This window comes from Centruroides vittatus, unplaced genomic scaffold, assembly GCF_030686945.1.
Source record: "Centruroides vittatus isolate TY-2023 unplaced genomic scaffold, ASM3068694v2 contig_979, whole genome shotgun sequence".
NCBI lineage: Eukaryota > Metazoa > Arthropoda > Arachnida > Scorpiones > Buthidae > Centruroides > Centruroides vittatus.
The window spans coordinates 1,172,877-1,193,989 of NW_027122650.1; the positions used below are offsets into that span (position 1 = coordinate 1,172,877).

A 21,113-nucleotide genomic window follows, 5' to 3' on the forward strand; every position below is an offset into this window, starting at 1 on the left:
CTCGCTTTCGTCGTTCCTAAACTCCTAGGTGCATCACCATGTGTGCACTCGGTAGACAAAGTTACTCTCTAGGACATGAATAGTAACCAGGGTATAAGGGGGCTCTCCGCTTTGTTTCCATCTTCTCCTTTCCAGATTCTACATGATTTCGTTTAAGCGTAAGTTTTTTATATTTTTCTCTCGATAACTTTAAAAATGACGTCTACTTTCGAAATAGGTCACACTCGATTCTTGTAAAACTACTTTTAAACCTTGGTAATTTCCTTTCTTTCTCATCTCTTTGTATCTTTAAAGAGTGCTGCTTGATTTGTTTGGAACAAATGGTGAGAGATTCATCTATAAACTAAATCTATTAAATAACACAAATAAGCTTACGAAATATATTTTTGGATTTATTCTGTTTATCTATCGTGTATATACATACATCTAAGATATTAAATTCATAATGTCATACAGTACAAAATGGGTGCGATGATTTGTATAAATTTCTTTCTGTATGTACTGTACTGTACTATATACAGACATGTATAAATAGAATATACAGATTAATCTTATATGAAGTTTATATTATAGGTAAGGCCATCTTTTAAACAACATTAATTAGTAGATAGAAATCAAATATTACAGTCGGTGCATAAAATATGACTTGATTGTTAATAGTAGATCTGATATAAATATAAATTTTATTTATTTTTTAATATCGATATTTATAAGTTTAATATAAAAAGCTATTTACTTAATTAATTAAATATTTTACTGTCGAAACGTTGTTTTTCTAGTAAACGATTAAGAAATAATTAAACTTTTATTTACTATTATTTTTTAATAATTAAGCATGTTCTAAATATAGAATGACGTACGTTTTTATTATACGACAATAATTGTGTTTATATTTTTCTACATTTTCGATATTACACAATGTTTATTTAATGTTTGATTATTCATTCTTGATTTGGTAATTTTTAAAGAATTTTTGAGATGTTCTGTCTTGATAATGCACGGAAAACGAACTTTATACTGTCTCCATAGTCGAAATTACTAGAATATTCGGATTATTATTAAAAATATCAGGGTCATAGGAAGATTTTGGAAGTCTGAACTCAAAGTATGTAATTTAAAATGTTATATATTTCAGGTTTTAAATATTATTAATATATAAATGTGTTTGATTTGTTGAAATAATGTACATTTTACGCAAGTTTGACGTCGTTGTTTAGAATTTCTCAACGTAAAACTGAAGAAAAATGTCAAATTAAAGTAAAATGTTCACCATCCCAACTAAACGAGCAGCCGCTATACTGTATAAAAGTAATCTATAGCTTGCTGCAGCAATCCTATATGCTTAGATTTTTATTAATTAGTAATAAAATGAATTGAGTACTGTTTAAATTATAACTGTATATAAGTTTAATTAATTAAATATAGACTATTTTATCTTTATCATCGTTCGAGGAGTCTCAAACAAAATTTCTGAAAGATTAACGTAGTTAATGAACCGATTTGTTTTCGTTGAAACGTGTCAGATCGATAGCATTTTACGAGTAAGGTGGCAAACATTCTTTTTGTGTAACATAAAAAAAATTACTGGAAAATATGAAATATTTAATTAATTTTCTAAAGTACGGAGTAAGTGAAACTTAAACATTTTGTTAAGATTTCACGTCGTGATTACGATAGAAGTGATTTATGACTGAGTCGTTTAAGAGTTGTAACTTAATATACTCTTGTTTTAAAGTCAATGAAAAATATATTTATCTCCATACATTCTACGGTATAATATTTCGGTTATCGGAAACATTGAATTTAATTTATAATTTCCTATATAGAGCTGTTTTCAATAATTGTTTAATTTTATATTCGACGTAATAACTGAACGTAAATTACGATCGACACGCAAAAAACAAGTCGAAACTCTGGCTCGACGTATGTTAGGAATTAAGGAATTTTTTAGTAACTAACATCTGTTTCGGAGAATAATCTTGGTTTACAGCACTGTTCCGTTGTCGTTCTCTCCTCCCTTTTTTATTTTTAGTTTTAACGTTGAGACAAATATCTCTGTTAAGTTAGCAATACAAATATATAAGTGTGGTGTGTTTGATTATTGTTTTCTTTTGATTTAATTCATACTAAGCGAGGATTTAGTACGAAATTGCAATAAATTCATTTTCATAATTTATGACACGTCGCATTTTCTTGCAAATTTACTTTCTCACTATACATGTATTAATTAAATATTTATTAAACTTCACGTTTTAACTTAAATCTTAAAAATTATTTAATTAAATTAACATATAATTCTCATAATTTGATTTTAGAAATTTCTAAATATGTCTCAAAACTTTTTAAAGCGCATACGGCAACGTAATTTTAATTAATAATTTATTTTTTATTTAAAATTTTGATATAATTCTTCGAAGTGTATGTTGAAATGTACAGAAATTTTGTTTATTGAGTAATGTGTATAAAATATGTTATTTAAGTATTATATTTATACAGATCTGATTAATTTTTATAAAAATCCTAAATTAAAATTCAGTCGACAAGTTAATTTTATGGTTCCCTTTTCAATAAATCTGAATTATTTTTTCCTATACAAGGCATATTTTATCACCAGAAATCTATTAGTATTAATCACGTTGATTTTATAATTGTACACTTTTAATTTAAAAACTATTTGATAGAAATTTACGTTTTATCATTTGAGTTGTTTAGAATCATTAGGAGTATCAATAGAATAAGCTGTAAAATCTATTCTTTTTTTCAATCATGAAAGGACAAATAATTTAATGTAAACCTCAAAGTCAAAATGTGGACTACTAGCGATAAAGGCTGTAAAAGTATAACTATCCAGATAAGAAAACTTGTTAGTCGTATAAAAAAAAAAACGAAACGAACTTAATGATGCCAATGATAATCAAATGTTTTTTTTTTTATTTTCATTATAATTGTCTTCTTTGAAGACAGGAATTTAGAGGTATTTATCCCCGGCGGCGTGTCTGTCTCTGACTAACAGATGCAGGTTTTGCCACCAGTATTGACTATAGTTTTTAAAAAATTCCAACCAATTTTTTTCTTTTTGTCCTAAGCGAAAAACTTTCATTCGATTTCTGAAGGACAAAGACAATATAATATTTGTGTAGATTACTTTGTATAACGTTTTAATACTGAATATTATGAAGATACAGACAAAATTTGGTATAATTTTTAAGATTTTTTTTTTTTTTTTCCGAGAATAAATGGAACTTGCATAAACTTTTACTTTTTAAATTTAAAAATAGAAAAAGTAGGATAAGGTACTTCTTGTAAAGAGAAGATTCGTTATAAGAAGGAAAGAAAAGAATATTTTTAAAGTTTAAACTTTTATACTATAGGTTACATTTTAAACTTTTATAATTGTTGGGGGATGGCAGAAGAGACAAAATTGAATTGTTAAAATTCTTAGAATATCTTTCAAATTTAGAAGACTATGGACTTTTTTGAACAATAATTCTTCAAATATCGATGTGAGAAAGATATTTTTAAAGACAATTAGTTCAGAAAACCGGAATGTTCTATTTTTATTTCTATAGTCAACGTATAGGTAACATACCGTCAATAACTGTTCATCTATTCGTAGATTTATAATGAGACGTAAAACATATTTTGGTGCTATAATAAACTAAGTAACAGTAAAAATTCGTATCTCATGATTAAATTATGAACAATGTTTTTATACTGTAAGTCATTCATGTCAAGGTCTAGAAATTATCTGGATAGCCTTTCTATAGCCTTTCTATAAATTTGTCACATGCGTACTATTTCGTCCGATTAGCGATGTGTAGGCTAAATCTTTGTGTGTATTCTTGTACAGTAGAGCATCGATTATCCGACCCCCGATTAACCGACTTACGGTTAACCGACCGCGTTCTAGTCGGCAAATTCAAATGTCCGCTAGTGATGTGGCACTACAATATTTGGTTATGTCTTGGCTACTTTAATATTATTTTTGTTAAATTTTTGCATGTTTTAGCTGGCAGCACTGGCTCGACCACGAAAGGGAGGCTAGTATTTAAACCAGGCCTAATACACTATACTAATAATGTATTTTTTCATATTTTTCAGTTATCCGACCAACACCAGTCCCCAATTAAGTCGGATAATCGATGCTCTGCTGTATTTATTTTCAAGATGTAAAACGTTCTATTTGTGGAATTTCTACATCGAAAGAATCCCAAATTCAGCCTAAATATAGCAAAGTTTCATTTTACTCGTGGGGAAAAAATATATATACTCTGAGTTAGTTGTATGATTAAATGCGTAAGCTATTTATTACGTCACAGGAAGGTAGTAACGTTAATCGTCTATTGTCTCTTCAGCCGGAAAATATAAAAGTGGATGCAATTATAGACCGATACCATGAAGTTGTGTTGGAAGGGGATTTCTAGTTTGAAGCCACAAAACCCCGAATTAGATTGTTCTTAGGATTCTTATGGGATTACAAGACACGCTTTACGACCTACGCCCAATAAAATCATTCTTTGATTTAGATGAGAAAAGAAAATAATTATACTTTTATTAAAATGTATAAATAATATGTTTTTTTTTTTTTTTTAACAAAAATGAACGAAACTAAAAAGTTCAAATAAATATAAATAAAATCATATATAGCTAGAATGTGTTATATACAGTCGAGTCCGCATAAGTCGTCATAGGTATAATTAGACACCGCCGGTTAAGTAGTCAGTTTTCTGTGCTCCCAGCCGACTTACATAGGCATTAATGTTAAAAAACTCTAGTTTACTCGACACCGTTTAACTCGTCACCACAGGATAAATCGACATACTTTTTCTGTCCCACGCTCGTTTAGACGTCTGATAAGCGACTTTCCTCCTGAAAAAAAAATGAGTTTACACCAGCACAGTTTAACGTCACAGCAGAATCCGATTTTACATTTTCTTACCTTTCATCAGAGGCGTAGCTACCGTGGAGAAGTTGGAGCAAACGGCTCCAGGCGCACGAACATGAGGGCGTCAAGTTAAAAAGGGCGAAATAAAAACTTGTAAAAACATTTGTAAAAAATTTTGGATTTAATAATTAATCAATTAACGATTAGATTTGAATCCGTTTGACAATTATGCACACTTTTCAAGTGCTTATCGCCTGCATATTTTGTCGCGTCATTTGATAAAAATATTCTGGAACAATTAGAATTGTTACAATCGGCATATTTCTTCGACATTTGCCTAGTTTTGGATCTCAACTGATTCGATTTAAAATGTGTTTTTATAGTCAGGTAAAAGAAATTACTTCTATAAGCGAAATTGCTGAACTACTTTTATTTCACACTGCAGCCTCAAATAGGTTCTCCAACATTATTGCAGCATGCCTCATTTTTTTAACTTTACGGGCGACCACAACAACAGCAGAACGAAGTTTTTCAAAACTAAAATTAATTAAAACTTATTTAAGAAGCATGTCACAACATCGTCTTAACTCTGGTTACTATATCCAGGGACGGATCTACTTAGGGATTAATAGAGCTTAAGCCCCGGGCCCCCAAGTGTCAAGGGCCGACGAAAATTGAATTATCATCATAAATTTTTAATACTTTTTCATTAACAATGAACATTTATCGTACATTAAAAATATTAATAATAATATAATAATGATAATTTATAGTATTATTTGTATTAACAAAAAATGGGTTTCCATTGGACTTCAATAAGCCCTAGATCCGCTCCTGACTATATCAACTGAAAAAACAATAGCTTGTCAACTTGATCTGAAGAAAGTGATTGACCGATTTGCAAACGAAAAAGCGAGAAAACAATTTTGAAGTTTTCTTATGTTAGTATGTTTTTAAATTAAATGTTTAAAATAAATTTCGCGAGCCTCCGAGGAACAAGGAGGCGCACTGATTCTACTTGCTGCAGGGCGCTGAATACGTAGCTACAGTAGGCTAACAACGCTTTCGCTGAAGGAAAAATACGAACGCTTACGCTGAAAGATAAATATTCAACTACAGTAGAGCATCGATTATTCAACCCCCGATCAACCGTCACATCGGTTAACCGACCACGTTCTAGTCGGCAAATTCAAATGTCCGCTAGTGATGTGGCGCTACAATATTTGGCTATGTCTCGGCTACTTTAATATTATTATTATTAAATTTTTGCGTGTGTTAGCTGGCAGCATTGGCTCGACCATGAGTGGGAGGCCAGTATTTATTTTGTGCAAAATAAAGAAATAATTTTTAACGATACAATAGCGACGATTATTATTTTAAAAAATTTTGTTAGGCTTAACATCGATGAAAATTCAACGCGAAGTAGCGATATACATACTAATATACAAATTACATGGGATATACTAATATACTATACTAATAATGTATTTTTTCATACTTTTCGGTTATCCGTTTTTTCAGTTATCCGACCAACCCCAGTCCCCAATTGAGTCGGATAATCGATGCTCTACTGTATTTGTATTTGAATATAATAAAATACTGAATAAAAGAAAATGGCTGTTAATATTGTTATAAGTTAATACAATTTAAAGTAATGTGTATTTTCTTCTTACCTTTTCCATCAAAAATCACTATTTTAAATTGTTGTATTTAAGAATTAATTCTGCATAGGTAAGGAAAAATAATTTTGGTAAAATCATGTGATAGCTTTATGAAGAAAATTATAGTTTGCTAAAACTTCAAGGGTTTTGAGGGTTTGATTTTTGCTACTGAATATTACAAAATCACATAAATTTAAATTTAATATAGCTAAACCTAATGGACCTGCCCATAATATTTATGATTTTTTCGAAGCTGCAATTGCCATGCCCATCATGTTCCATATACTTAATAGATTGCACCATTTCTTATGCAATTTTTCAGCACCAATTTTGGGGCACTTTACTTCTAGCAGCTTGATGGGTTCTTCATTTGAATACAAGTCCATCAGGAGAAAATGCAAAACATGGTAGTAATGGTAAAATTATCAAACCATACTGTTTGACATCACAACTATAGAAAGTTCCATACAATGTGAGTGCTGTTTTTTCCCACTTTTTACCATACTCTGTATTTTCATTTCCTTTAAATTTGCTTTTAAATATATTAGTTAACTTCTTTTTCCAGTCTGCATTTTTCCTCCTTCCATAAGTATATAGTTCATAGAACACTGATCTTGTCACTCTAATACTTCTTTTTTTCACAAATCATTATTTTGTTCCATTGTCAAGTGGCAAATGTTTTTTATCTCTCTTGTTTTGTAAATATTTTCTCTGTAGTATATTGAACCCTGAGTAGACATAAGATGATCACTTACATTAGGCAAATATTTATTACAGTCCATACAGTGTTCAATTACTTTTAAACTGACCAGTGTGGTACAATGCTACCAGCTGAACCTTGTACAGTTTTGGCTACTGAGCACTTCCTTCCAATTAAATGCTTTGCTAAAGCAGAATCAGGCAATTCTTGAAAAAAATCGTTCTCTGATAGCATCTCTTTGGCTTTCATTTAATAAAAGAATTTCTGTTTCCTTTGTTTGGACATGGTACAAATTTTCAACTTTACAAGCTCCATATCTCCTATCAGATCTGCTTGACATTTTTCTCAAGATCAGTACAATTCAGATCTTCCAAAGTACTATCATACCTGCAAGAGAAAAGTACTTATTATATCTTCTTTATACCAATACAACTAACACCTATTAGCTATTTGAGTGCTTTACCTGTTTACATGAAGCAGTGTCCCTATTGAATGCGTACAGTATCCTGCCTCCTGCTATGCAAGTACACCGAATAGATGTTATCAAATATTGAATTCAGAACTCCACTTTATACTTAAGTGATTTCGTCACCTATATTTATTGGCACAAGCGAATAAGGCACTACTGTGATTTCTTAATTATAGTTTTGTGGTTTTTTCAACTTTGTTTTAGTCGTCATATCTGATAACTCAACACATTTCAACTTCTCCCTGGGGTTGGGGTGTCGACTTATGCGGACTCGACTGTAGTTGTTTTATATTGAAAAGTTGGTTTTTCAGCAGTTGAAAATATTAAAAAAATTATTTATTAAATACAATAGACCGTCGATATAGTAAACTCTCAAAGAACTAAGCTAAATTATTCCACTATATTGGGTGATTACTAGTCTATATTTAATGCCCACTGTATGCTTATATTTAATGTCCACTTACATGCTTTATTTATCTATGTAATATGAAGTCACTAATTGCATTTTTTGACAATTTTATTTAGGCCTATATTTATTAACTCTAAAACCAATTTGAAAAATAATCTTGTTTGCATTTCTTTTGTTTCTCGTGGTAACAATATTTATCCGGAAAAAGAAACTTAAATCATGAAGATTCGTATCCACCATATCCTTGTAATGCAATCGAATGAACATAAAAATGTTAACAAAGAGATTAAATGTATATGTATGAAGCTATCTAAAATACGATGTTTGGATTAAGAGAAGGCAATTTATTTGATAACGGGGAGTTGTTTTTGCCTCTTGTTTATCATTTCTAAGTAAATATTCTGACGAGGTCTCGAATATTATCTTCAAATCTTTTCCTCTTAAAACAAATTAGCAGTAATCAAATTATCTTCCTAAATAAATTGCTGCTTGGCTGGTTTCCAAGCGATATATAAACGAAAAGACGTTCGAAATCAAAAACATAAAACAATAGAATTATAATGAGACGACCGAAAAGAAAACTGTTTGTAATTACGCATTATATCCGTTGTAGGTTATCTCTGTATGATCCCCATTTTCTTCGATGACGTGTCCGAGAAAACAATTAAAATTGCAATTTTAATTCTTGAATGTATTTATTTCGAAACTCAAAGTTTGTTTTATTGGTTAAATTCCCAAGCGAAGCCAAAAAGCAACGCTTTTTCTTGAGGCATTTAAGATTTGTGTTTTCTCCAATTCGAGGGTTTCTGTTTCTTGTCAAACTTTTGATTCCTGTTTTGAAATCTCTACGACCAACGATAAATCTCTCAAGTAGGAATATCTAAATTCAATAAGTAATTCTTTAAAGTCGAATTGTAGATGTGCAGTAAATACATAGAACTGTTGTATTGTTATTACGCAACTTTGATAATTTTGTTTATTTTTAGTATTATAATTAATTTATGTAATAACTTGTATTAGTTACTTATAAAACATTTAAAAATTTTTTTTCTTATGATTCTTAAACGTTTTTGAATCGTAGAATTTTCTTGTAATCATAAAGGCGTATTAGAAATAAAGTTAATTAATGTACTGTACTTTGTATAGCTTTCGAATAATCGTTCTAAATTCAAACGGTGTTTATTGGAAATTTTTTACATGAAATATACAGACTCCGATTTGTTTGGATATCAAAAACTTGAGTAACTCCTAAGAACAGTTGCGAAATTTTGAAACTTTTGTAAATTAATTAATACGCTGATTTATTGAAATTTTAATTAACATCTTGCAAATTATTTCTTTATTAGTTTTGTTTTCCTTCTGTCGTAGATATTTTTTTGTTAATGTTTTCCGACTCATTAGAGTTCTTCCACTGGTGTTACAATTAGTATCTTTCATCTTATCTACTTCTAATTACATAGTAAAAATATTTTTATAAATATTTACGTCTCTGATTTTTGTAGAAACTGCACTCGTGACTAAACTAATTAATTACTTGGTTTGTTTACTTAACTGAGAAAAACAAATAAATCGTCATGTACTAAGGCAACGGCTACTACGTTTGGGTGTTAGCTAATGATTTTCATACGTTTAGGACACATTGAATATACTAATTCTAAATATATTCCATCGATGTTTTTGGAATTTATTCGAATATAACAACAAAAAGTTGTCATTAAAAAAACAAATACAGTAGAGCGTCGATAATTGGAACCAATTGGGGACTGGGGTCCTTCCAGTTAATGATTTGTTCCAGTTTCCGACTTTGTACGAAAAAATACATTAACCTGTCCGATGTTCAAATTTTTCTCCGTTGCGTGTCGCTTCGTGTTGAATTTTCGTCGATTTTAAGCCTAACGAAAATGTTTATAATAATCATCGAGGCTATCGTATCGTTAAAAATTATTTCTGCATTTTGTCAAACAAAATAAATATATTAAAGAATATAAAAAACATGAAAATTATACTTTAGAAGTAAATTTAGTATCAAAAACATTCGATTCAGCACGACACAATCCGACTGAAAATCGTTCCACTTTCCGGCCATTCCACTTACCGACGTTCCACTTATCGACGCTCTACTGTAAACAAATTTATTTATTCATTTTTATTAAATAGAAGGAAGTTAGAAGAATGGAGTATCACGTTCCGGTTTTGTCGTTGCAATTGACTAAGTTAATACCCTACTGCAGAAGTTAATTTGATGCTCTCGAGCACCGTAGTGTTCGCAAAAAACTCCCTAAAATTCAAAGAGAAATCAAAGGGTGAGCAAAAAGTATTTAACCTCTCTCATATTTTTCCTGGAAAGTATATTTTGCTCATTATCATATCCTTAATATAAATATTTATTTTATTAAACGTTATCGCTTCCGCCGTCTCGCAAGACTTCTCTCCATTTTCACTGATGAAAAGTTGGTTGCTTTACGCACAGGTTTGTAATATTAATCATCTTAACATTTTCTTTTCTGATTCTTTTGAATAATCAAGAATGTTTTTTTCACACGAGAAAATCCCGATAGACAAATCTCGTTTGTTCTTAATTATATAATAATTAATTATTACGCAATACTTACTTATATAATAATGCAGTAAACGAAAGTTATCGCAAAGTGTGAAGGGGATAACATCAAAGGAATTAGATGGAGTATCCAGGTTTTGTGGTAGGCTATATTTTTTTCAGGTTTCTACAAAGTAGAATGAAGAATTTCATCTAGATCTGTCAAAGAGTTTAAAAGTTTTTAATGAACATACAGATCATAAAGTGTCAAGGGGTTTAAAGGAGAGGTGGGTGTCCAAGTTTTATGGTAGCTCATGTTTTGCACAGTGTTCCTAGAGAGTAACTCTGAAAAATTGGGTGCAGAGGGTTTAGGAGTTAATATGGGATGAAATCAGGGGAGGGGGTCGATATTTTATGGTAACTGCATTTTCTGTGGTGTCCTAGAAAGTAACTGTGAAAAATTAATTTGGTGCATATCAATCAAAGTTTAGAAGGAAACAGACAGACATTCTATTTTACGTATAATTGAGATAATCAGATCTAGTTCTTTATTTTGAGTCTAAATCATAAATTTTGTTTGCAGCTTTGCAAAGATAATTTGTTTTTAAAACGATACGATTCGATACATTAAAGTTTAATCTAAATAGTCGATTTTATAAATGGATAGAATAATAAATGTATTAATTCGATTACTTTGGGTTTTATCGGGTTGGATTTAAGAATCGAGGACTACCGCAAATATTTTTATTTAATATAAAAATCAGAAAAATATAAAATTTTAATCTGAATAAAGTATATAATTACAAAAATCAATTAAAATTTATCAAAATATTTATGTGAAAAAATTTCTTTACGTTTCTTTAAGATTTCTTCCTCTCCTAAGAAAAAATGGTGTTGAATTTGTTACTAATTTATTTGTCGAAACATAGTCTAATAATAATAATAATTTCGTTAGAAATTAATTATGAACATGTTCTTAGTTGGTTATTTATTTTTATTTATTTATTTTGATGACATTTTTATTTATTTTTAATGATAAAAATAGCATTGAAAGTTGAATATTTTAAATATTGGGAATGTATTTAAAACTGAACTTCAGTAATATGAAATAAATCGTATTGGATAACATGGATGTAAATTTTATTTTTTCGGGAATTTTGAATAAAGTGACGAATTCTGAATGTTTAAAGATGATTATTTTCGAAATTTGTAAGGAATCCTAACGAATATATTGCATTATTGATTCGTTGAAATCTAAATTTGAACTGATAAACAATTCAACCTGATGCAAAGATCAGCAATCCTCAAATTTTACGTAGAATTGTGTTTTACAGAAGAACAGATTTAAAAATAGCTAAAAAACCGAATCTCCACAAAAATTTTGATAATTTTAAGAAAATAATGAATCCCGAAGTTTAAGAAATTCTTTCGTAACGTGCTTTTTATTTCCACGACGCTTTTTCGGAATGTTTTTTCTGCTCTGAAATTAAATAAATGTAAAAATAGAAATTTATTTAAAAAAAAAATATATATACTTCTTTGAATCGTAGTGTATATTTATCATCACTGAAGAAAGTAAACACTAACATTAAATATTATTTCGAAAAGAGAACGTGAAGTTTTCATTTATTATGACTGACGAAGTTGCAATAACAATAATATTTTTTGAAATATTTATTCTTAATTTATTAAAAATGTGAAAAACTAATTAAAAGTCAAATTTTATATTTTATTATAATGATTTCGAGTTGAATGCTTACATTTACAAACTGCAATACCATTTTTACTTTCCCGACTGTTGTACGTAACAGAGGGATCTGTCAAAAAAATTACACCGAAAATTTTTCCATTTTTGGATTCGGGATCTTGGAACGTCGAGAAATGCAAAAAAGAATTATTATTTTTTCTATGTATGGATATTAGTGTGTGAGGAAGCATGATTTGTTTACCCTCTTTTCGTTCACCCAGATTAATAAGCTGGGTGAACGAAAAGAGGGTAAACAAAATCATTTGTCGAAAATTTCTGAAATTTTGCAGGGAGATTTGTGCGTTAGAGAATTAATGCTATTAAATTTTGATAATTAAAGTCAAGGAGTGGTAAGGTTCGTGTATCTCGAGTAGGGTCGGATTTAATGACGATTTTACTCGTCATTAGCATTTACAATTTTTCATAAAAATTATCCTTACCCTCAAAATTAAGCTTTTTGCCATTTTGTAATAATTAAAAATATGATATTTTATTTTAAAATTTTTTTATAACAGATGGCGTCACACGCAGTTTTAAATGTTCCGGGAACGTTAAGCAATTCGTTGCAGAATTTTTTCTAGTGTAATTCGTAAAGACTAGAAAATACAGCGGATAACTAATTCGATTATCCCTCGAAAATTGAATAATTTCGTTACAATAATTTGCTTTGGATAATTTAACTTAAAGCAATTTTGATTTTTTTTTTTCTGTAAAGGCACAAATTTTTGATTGATCTGTAAAGGATGTTATTAAGTTATCTGTTAAGAATGTTATTAAAGATAAACAATTTAAGGATGTTATTGAGAGAAAGTTCGACACGCATAGCGTGTCGAATTTTCTCTCAATAACATCCTTAAATTGTTAATCAAAATAGGGAGATTCTAGTTTATCGACGTAACTAAATTGTTGATTGCATCGACTGTTTGGGACCAATGGTAAACTTTTCTGAAAACTTTGTTTATGGATCTATCTGCAGACCTTTCAATTGGATGGCCGAATAGCCAAGGCGGTTAAGGCACCAGCCACCGGTTCTGAGATAGACCTAGATCCGGGTAAATCATCCCAGGAATTTTTCATGGGTGGTAATTCACGGATACGTCGGGCTTCATTCCTCATCGCCAAGCCTTTGTGAGTCTGGCCAAACCCATGATGGGTATTAAAAAAGGCCATCTTAGTGTTCACAGAACGAAAACCAAAAAAATACTCCTGCATTTAGCCTATACACTTATAACGATATCCGTTAAACAAAATTAAATAGATAAAGTTTGAAAAATCGTTAATCTTTCAGTCATTATTGTTTAAACTTCCGAATATGATTAAAAAGAAATGCACAGAAATAATGGTTGTTACGGAAAATTATAACCTTTATAATTTTAATGATGTTGCTTGGAAACATTATCCAATGTAATGACTTATTTCTCCGAAATCACGAAATTCTCTTCAACCATTTGGAAAAGGTAAAATTCCCTTTTCAAAATGTAAAAGCAACAAAAACATCTTCGATTTTTCACAGAATTGATGGCATCTTATTTCGAGGAATGTTGATCCAAACAAAAAATATTCTTATAATTTAAAATACTACTATTAAATTTCAATTTGGTTAGGGATTGTACGAATCGTTCGTCATTTTAATTATCTAGATTACATTCTACGTATTACTTATTTTGAGATTAGAATGGACACACACACACACACACATACATACACACGCGCACACACACACACAACAAAAAAAAAAAAAAAAAGCACGAGGAAAATTGATACGTAGTTCTTTGCAGCTGATTGTTATTATTATGCAACTGTCTACGTGCCTTTAGGGCTAGAACTGAGTGCTTCTAGGTATAATTAGTATTTCATTCTTAAAATTCATTACAAAACACTCAGTTAAAAAAAAAATAAACTTAAAATGTCCTTAAATTATTCCAATAATGAAGATATACGACACTAAATTTTTGGCAATGATAACGTTTTTAGAAGAAAATTTCATATATGAGTTTTCTACAGATTGTGAATTGAAAATTGTTGATAATATACCGGAGGAAAACAGTTTAAAAATATCGTGTCGTCACTTCTGGCATATTTTTAATTGAGGCATTTATCATTATGTATCTCATGCTTTATCGATATCAATATTAATTTATCACTTTATCAATAGGTTAATGTATTTTTAATCATTCCGAATGAGCTCATTAGTACGGAAATATAAAATTGAATATTAAATAAATTTTTTATGAATGACTCGTAATGATAATGTAAACGAAGCACAAAATCTTCGCTTACGTATTCAGAGAATTAATAAAATGATTGACAAATTTATTATTATTATTTTTTTTTTCGTATGCTTTATAAATTTTGCAGTTCTGAATATTGAATGTTGATTGAGCGAACTCAAAGTAGAACTTAAATAACAAATGACAACAAAACAAACGATCGCATTACAAAAATAAATAAAAATGTGCTATAATTTAAGCTTACGGAAAAGTAATTTAAAAAGAATTGAAATTTTTAAAATCGATACGTAAAAATCAAACCAGTTATACGATTAAATACTAATCTTATTAATGTCAAGAGTCAGAATTTACAACACTAGAACATCATCATTCTGTGTGTTGTCATAATTGTAGATATTACGATAAAGAATTATTATTCAGAGCGAGTAATATTTAATATTGTAATAATGTATTAAATAATATTAAATAATATTATTCATATTATTTAATAAAATCCAAATTTAAAAATAAAGTCTCAATACTAAATGCAAATATATCTATTATATATTATCGGAAAGAATATTTTATAAACAAGAACCATGAATCATAATAACTTGACAATATATCTGAGTTTTAACTTTTAAAATATTGACAGAATAAATTTTTCCTCGAATCCGCATTTCCTCCATGGTAAGCAGGAGTTGCGGGTTCGATCTTTTCTTCCAGAATATTCTAAAATTAGTTTAAATTAATTAACTAAATTATAATTATTATATTTAACAAGAGATGGCGGCCTACCTCCTGTCAAATTGCTTAGAAATTATTTAAGATAGCTTCAAGATTTAATAGTCCGATAAAGGAATACCGCTGTTCGTTTGATAAATTTTCCCATTTAAAGCAAGTTAGTCTTGAACACAATCACATTTTCAAAACTTTCACAACTTTTAAATAAGAATTTATTTTACTCTGTGCCTTTCGATCTTGTATAAATAATACTGTATTGATATTATCGGAAATTATCTTTTTTGAATTTGATATAACATCGATTTCACCCATTTCCTGTCATGACTACAAGTATATTTGCATATTACGAAATTATTTTTTATTACTATAAATTACACTAAATAATAAAATTATATTGATTTCCGTACATAAATCTGAAAATCTTTGAATTACATATCTATTAATAAATTGTGGCACACAACACATTTACCGTAGTTATTATATATTTGGTGATGAAATTATACGAAACTGCACCAAAAACAAACGTTTAAAATAATTTTACCGTATAATAATCGTTATTTTGAGCATGTATTTTAACACAATTTTTTATTAATTTAGAAAATGATCGTATTTTAATACTTAAAGTATCAAATTCCGATAATTTATAATTGTTGGTGAGTATATCATGACACTCTCCTAGGGACATTCCAGGGGATGTATAGACTTTTGTTTATACAACTGCGTTCTTGTACTTCCTACCTTATCTTACCTCGTTTTGGTATGTTTAGTATATACAGCTTTTTTTTTTAACTCTTTCCGCCCTGTGGGCACTAAGAGGGCCTCTTTTAGAAGGCCCATTATGGGTTCGGCCAGGCCCACAATAGGGGCGACCGGGTGGTGAGGGACGGGGCCCGACATATCCGAACGGACCACCCCCGAAAAATTCCTGGGGATTATTCGACCCGTTCGGATTCGATCCCGGGTCCCCCAGAGCGGTAGGCTGCCACCTTCACCGCTCGGCCATCCGGCCGTCAGTATATACAGCTTACTTGTTAGATTAAACTCTGTGTTCTAACCGAGCAGTTGCTTTTTCACTTTACTCCACTGTCACACCCTGCATTTATCACAACAGGTTATGGGCCCAGGAGTAGCTTTCTGAAGAGGAATAAAAAGAAAATTCCCAAGGAAGAAGTGTAATTGACAAAACTGCAACAAGTAGTGAATTTTGTTTGGACTATTTCTCACGCTCCACGAATCCAATCGCTACGAAACTCAGAGAACCAACAGAGAACAAAGGTATGAATCCTTTTTTATAAAATTCCACGCCTAGTATCGAGAAGTCAACTTCCGGTCAAGCTAGCGAACAAAAACGCGGCAACGGATTTATACGAAACTGATTTTGGTGGGAAATTACTGATATATATAGACACCGTACCCACAGACTTTGAAACGATACGTCGATTTTCCGATTATAATAGTCGTGGTTTTTTTTCATTCGATCATTAACAACTAAATTTAATAATGACGACCACGATCAAAATCGAACCTTTAAAGAAAGATAACTACGATACGTGGAAAATTCAAGCGAAGGCTATTTTAGTTAAAAATGGAACGTGGAAATACGTGAATGGGACCTACCCAAGACCCATCGATGATGAGGAAAAGGCAGCCACATGGGACGAAGACGATTCCAAAGCCCAAGCCGATTTAATTCTCACGATCAGTTCCAGCGAACTAAAACAAGTCAAGGGATGTAAAACTGCATTGGAAATTTGGCACAAATTGGAATCTATTTACCAATCTAAAGGTCCCGCGCGCAAGGCTACACTCCTCAAACAGCTCATACTGCATAAGATGGATGAGCCTGATGACGCCAGAGACCACCTAAACAAATTTTTTGATGCTGTCGATAAGCTTCAAGATTTAAATGTTAACATCAACGACGGCCTCCTCGCTATAATGTTGTTATATAGCCTTCCGCCATCCTACGAAAACTTTCGTTGTGCAATCGAATCACGCGACAATCTGCCAAATCCAGATGCCCTTAAGGTGAAGATCCTCGAGGAGCACGAGTCTCGAAAAGGCAAAAATACCAGCGCAGTACCGAATGCCATGTATGCTGAAAAGAAGAACTTCAAAAACAAAGATGGTCATAGGAATCCAAAAGGCAAAACTCCATTCAGATTTGAGAAAACAAATCCAAGTGGTTCGAAATGTGAATACTGCGGTCGTCGAAATCACAGGTCTTCTGACTGCCGTTACAAACCCAAAAGTAGTGAGCGCGCAGGTAAAGCCGTCGAAGAATGCTTTCATGGCGAGACAACTGATTCAAGATCAACCAAAAGGGATAAATGGTGTCTCGACAGTGGTGCATCTTCCCACATGTGTGCTAATAGAGATGATTTTACAGAAATCAAACCCGACGGACGAATCTTGAACCTAGCCAGCAAAGAAAACACTGCACCGATCGAAGGAATAGGCTCAGTGCAACTAGCACTTGACGACGAATCAGCAGGACGAGTATTTAACTTATCCGACACTCTTCTGGTTCCAGACCTTCGAACAAATCTCATGTCTGTAAGTAAGATTTGTGATAAAGGCTATGAAGTTTCATTCCGCAAACAAGTTGCATTTATCATGGACCAAAACGACAACGTTGTTGCTACTGCTGACCGAGTGAACGAACTCTACCATATTCGTAAATGGAATCCAGTTGCTGCCATCGCTCAACCTAAGTCCATCCTAATGGATTGGCATGAACGCCTAGGTCATCTTAATCAAAAGAGCCTAAGGATGATATTGTGTCGTCTTGGAATTCGAATCCCATCTGGTGATCGTTTATCCCCGTGTGAGACATGCCTCAGAGCAAAAATGGTGCAAAATCCATTTCCCTCAGCAGACAACCAACGAACTACCAATATACTTGAAATAGTACACACTGATATCTGCGGTCCGACTCGAATTCAATCTATGTCAGGCGCCAGATATTTTGCTGTCTTCATAGATGACCGATCTAGATGGTGTGAAGTACGTTTCCTTCGCAACAAAAGCGATATACTGAACGTCTTTAAACAAGTAAAGAACCTTCTAGAGACACAGTTCAGCAAGAAAATCAAATGTCTTCAATCCGACAACGGAACCGAATATTGTAACAAAGAATTTGACGAATATTTGATAGAATGTGGGATAAAGCGACGCTTAACCGTCCCCCATACTCCACAACAAAACGGAGTGGCTGAAAGAAAGAATCGAACATTAGTCGAGATGGCACGATGCATGCTAATTCAGTCAGGACTCAAGGCCTCTTTTTGGGCCGAAGCCGTCCACACTGCAAACTTTATCCTGAACCGCTGTCCTTCTAGAGCCTTAGACAATGATACACCCTATAGAATTGTGAATGGGAGGGATTGCAAAATTTCTCACTTTCGAACCTTTGGTAGTCCCGCTTTTGTACTCAATAAGGACCCAACTATCGGTAAATTTGATCTTCGCTCTGAAGAAGGCATATTCATTGGATATTCTGAACAATCCAAAGCCTATCGAATTTGGATGCCAACTCGGAAGAAGGTAGTTGCGACTCGAGATGTTAGGTTCCTTGAGCTGAAAACCTCGAATAACGACTTTGAGGAATTCATCTCAAGAGAATATTCATCACAAGAAAACAAAACTCATCGCCACGAAGTAATCACTGAGTTAACTAAACCTCCATCCCTAGCCATTGAACAAGGGGAAGAGAACATCCGTCACACTATCCAACAAGACGACGATGGAAATATAATCTCCAGGGATAGCGAATTAAGGAGGGGTCCAGGTCGCCCGCGCCTACTCAAAACTGGCTTAAAAGGTAGACCTCGCAAAAGTTTTAACATGACGATGACAAATTCGATTTCGCAACACTAAACTGAAGGACCACATTTACAGAATGAGGAACTGAACCGAGAAAATGTCCAACAAAGGAGTGATACAAGTGAATTTGCCTCTGTCATCCAGGAAATGGCATTCAACACCGAAATCTCCGTCAAGGATGCCCTCTCAAGCTCGTTTGCTCAAGAATGGAGAGACGCAATTAGAAGTGAGTTTATCTCCATCATCGAAAACAATACATGGCGCATCGCCAACCGTCCTCCTGACAGAGACATTGTAGGTTGCCGTATTGTCCTTCGCAAAAAATACAATGCAGATGGCACTCTTGAAAGACGAAAGGCGAGATTAGTAGCAAAAGGTTACACTCAACGCCCTGGAATCGACTTCCATGAAACTTTTGCACCAGTTGCAAGGATCAACTCCATTCGAACTGTGCTGGCTATTGCTGCCGAACAACATTTACTCATCGACCAATTGGACGTGAAAACAGCGTTCCTTAATGGAAATGTAGACCAGGAAATTTTCATGCAGCTTCCAGACCAAATCGAAATAATTCTAGAAGACATAATTAAAAACTCAACGGGACAGACTAGAACCAAGGCAGAACAAATGCTGCAATCTATCCAAGAAGGCAACAAAGTCTGTCAACTTAACAAGGCCCTCTATGGTCTACGACAAGCAAGTCGCCTATGGTATAAACGACTGGATGATGAACTCAAACAACTGGGTTTAAGACCATTGAACTTTGACCCCTGCGTTTATGTTCGAAATGAACAGAACAACTTGACCTTTGTCATCATCTACGTCGACGACCTCATAATTGTCTCACGTGACGAAATCGAAAAGGCCAACCTAAAGAAGACTCTCATGTCCAAATTTGATATGAAAGATCTAGGACAACTTCACTATTGCCTGGGCATCGAATTCTTCCAACAAGAAAAGGAGGGGAAGACGATAATTCAGATGTTCCAAAAGAGATATACCGAGGAAATCTTGGAACGTTTCTCGATGGAAAAATCGAAACCAGTCACAAGTCCTCTTGACCCAAGCTTCAAACTTCACAGACCTGAAAACCCATCAGTTCAGGAAATGAAGCAATTTCCATATCAAAAACTAATTGGTTGTCTTCTTTATCTTTCTATCTGCACCAGGCCAGACATTGCACATGCAGTAAGCAAACTGAGCCAATATAACACCCAACATGACCAGACACACTGGACTGCAGCGAAACGTATCCTTCGATATCTGAGAGGAACGACCAATCATGGTCTGACGTTTGAGACAACCGGAGAGCCACTCACAGGATTCTCAGACTCTGACTGGGGAGCATCGACAGACGATCGCCGTTCCTTCTCGGGATACATTTTTAAGCTTGCTGGTGGACCAATATCATGGGAATCGAGAAAACAACGCACAGTTGCCTTATCGAGCACCGAGGCCGAATATATGGCATTATCAGACGCTACTAAAGAAGCTCTACACCTACTAGAACTTTTCGATGAACTCTCAAAAAGCAATAAATCCAAATTGACAATTTATTGCGATAACCAAGGAGCACTATTACTTGCTCGAAATCCAATGTTTCACTCGCGAAGTAAGCACATAGACATAAGACATCATTTCGTGCGGGAATGCGTTGAACGAAGAAGAATAGACATCGCATTTATTCCTACGGATAGAATGCCTGCCGATCTTTTAACAAAAGGCTTACACTACCCGAAACATGCTAATGGACTAAGACTTTTAAATATGAAGTCAGTCTTATAAGTCATGTATCAAGACCGCATTTATTATTACAGCTTGGTCTGTAATTTAGTAAGAACCCACTGGAATGAGGGGAAGTGTTGGTGAGAGTATCATGGCACTCTCCTAGGGACATTCCAGGGGATGTATAGACTTTTGTTTATAC

The 21,113-nt window shown here is 32.6% G+C and overlaps 1 protein-coding gene across 3 annotated transcripts in view; it reads left to right on the plus strand.

Annotated features, from left to right (window-relative positions):
• The window catches only part of LOC136985774 (carbohydrate sulfotransferase 4-like), a 28,561-nt gene continuing 7,448 nt past the window's right edge, over window positions 1–21,113 (plus strand). The window contains exon 1 of one of the 3 annotated variants that reach the window (XM_067283123.1): window positions 1–158. Coding sequence is in view for 1 of the 3 variants with exons in the window: in XM_067283122.1 (XP_067139223.1) it covers window positions 10,568–10,594 (27 nt within the window). In the remaining 2 variants the exon portion in view is untranslated. Of the gene's footprint in view, window positions 159–8,910; window positions 8,995–10,493; window positions 10,595–21,113 lie in introns of those variants that run through there. The other 2 variants (XM_067283125.1, XM_067283122.1) reach the window with 2 other exon arrangements.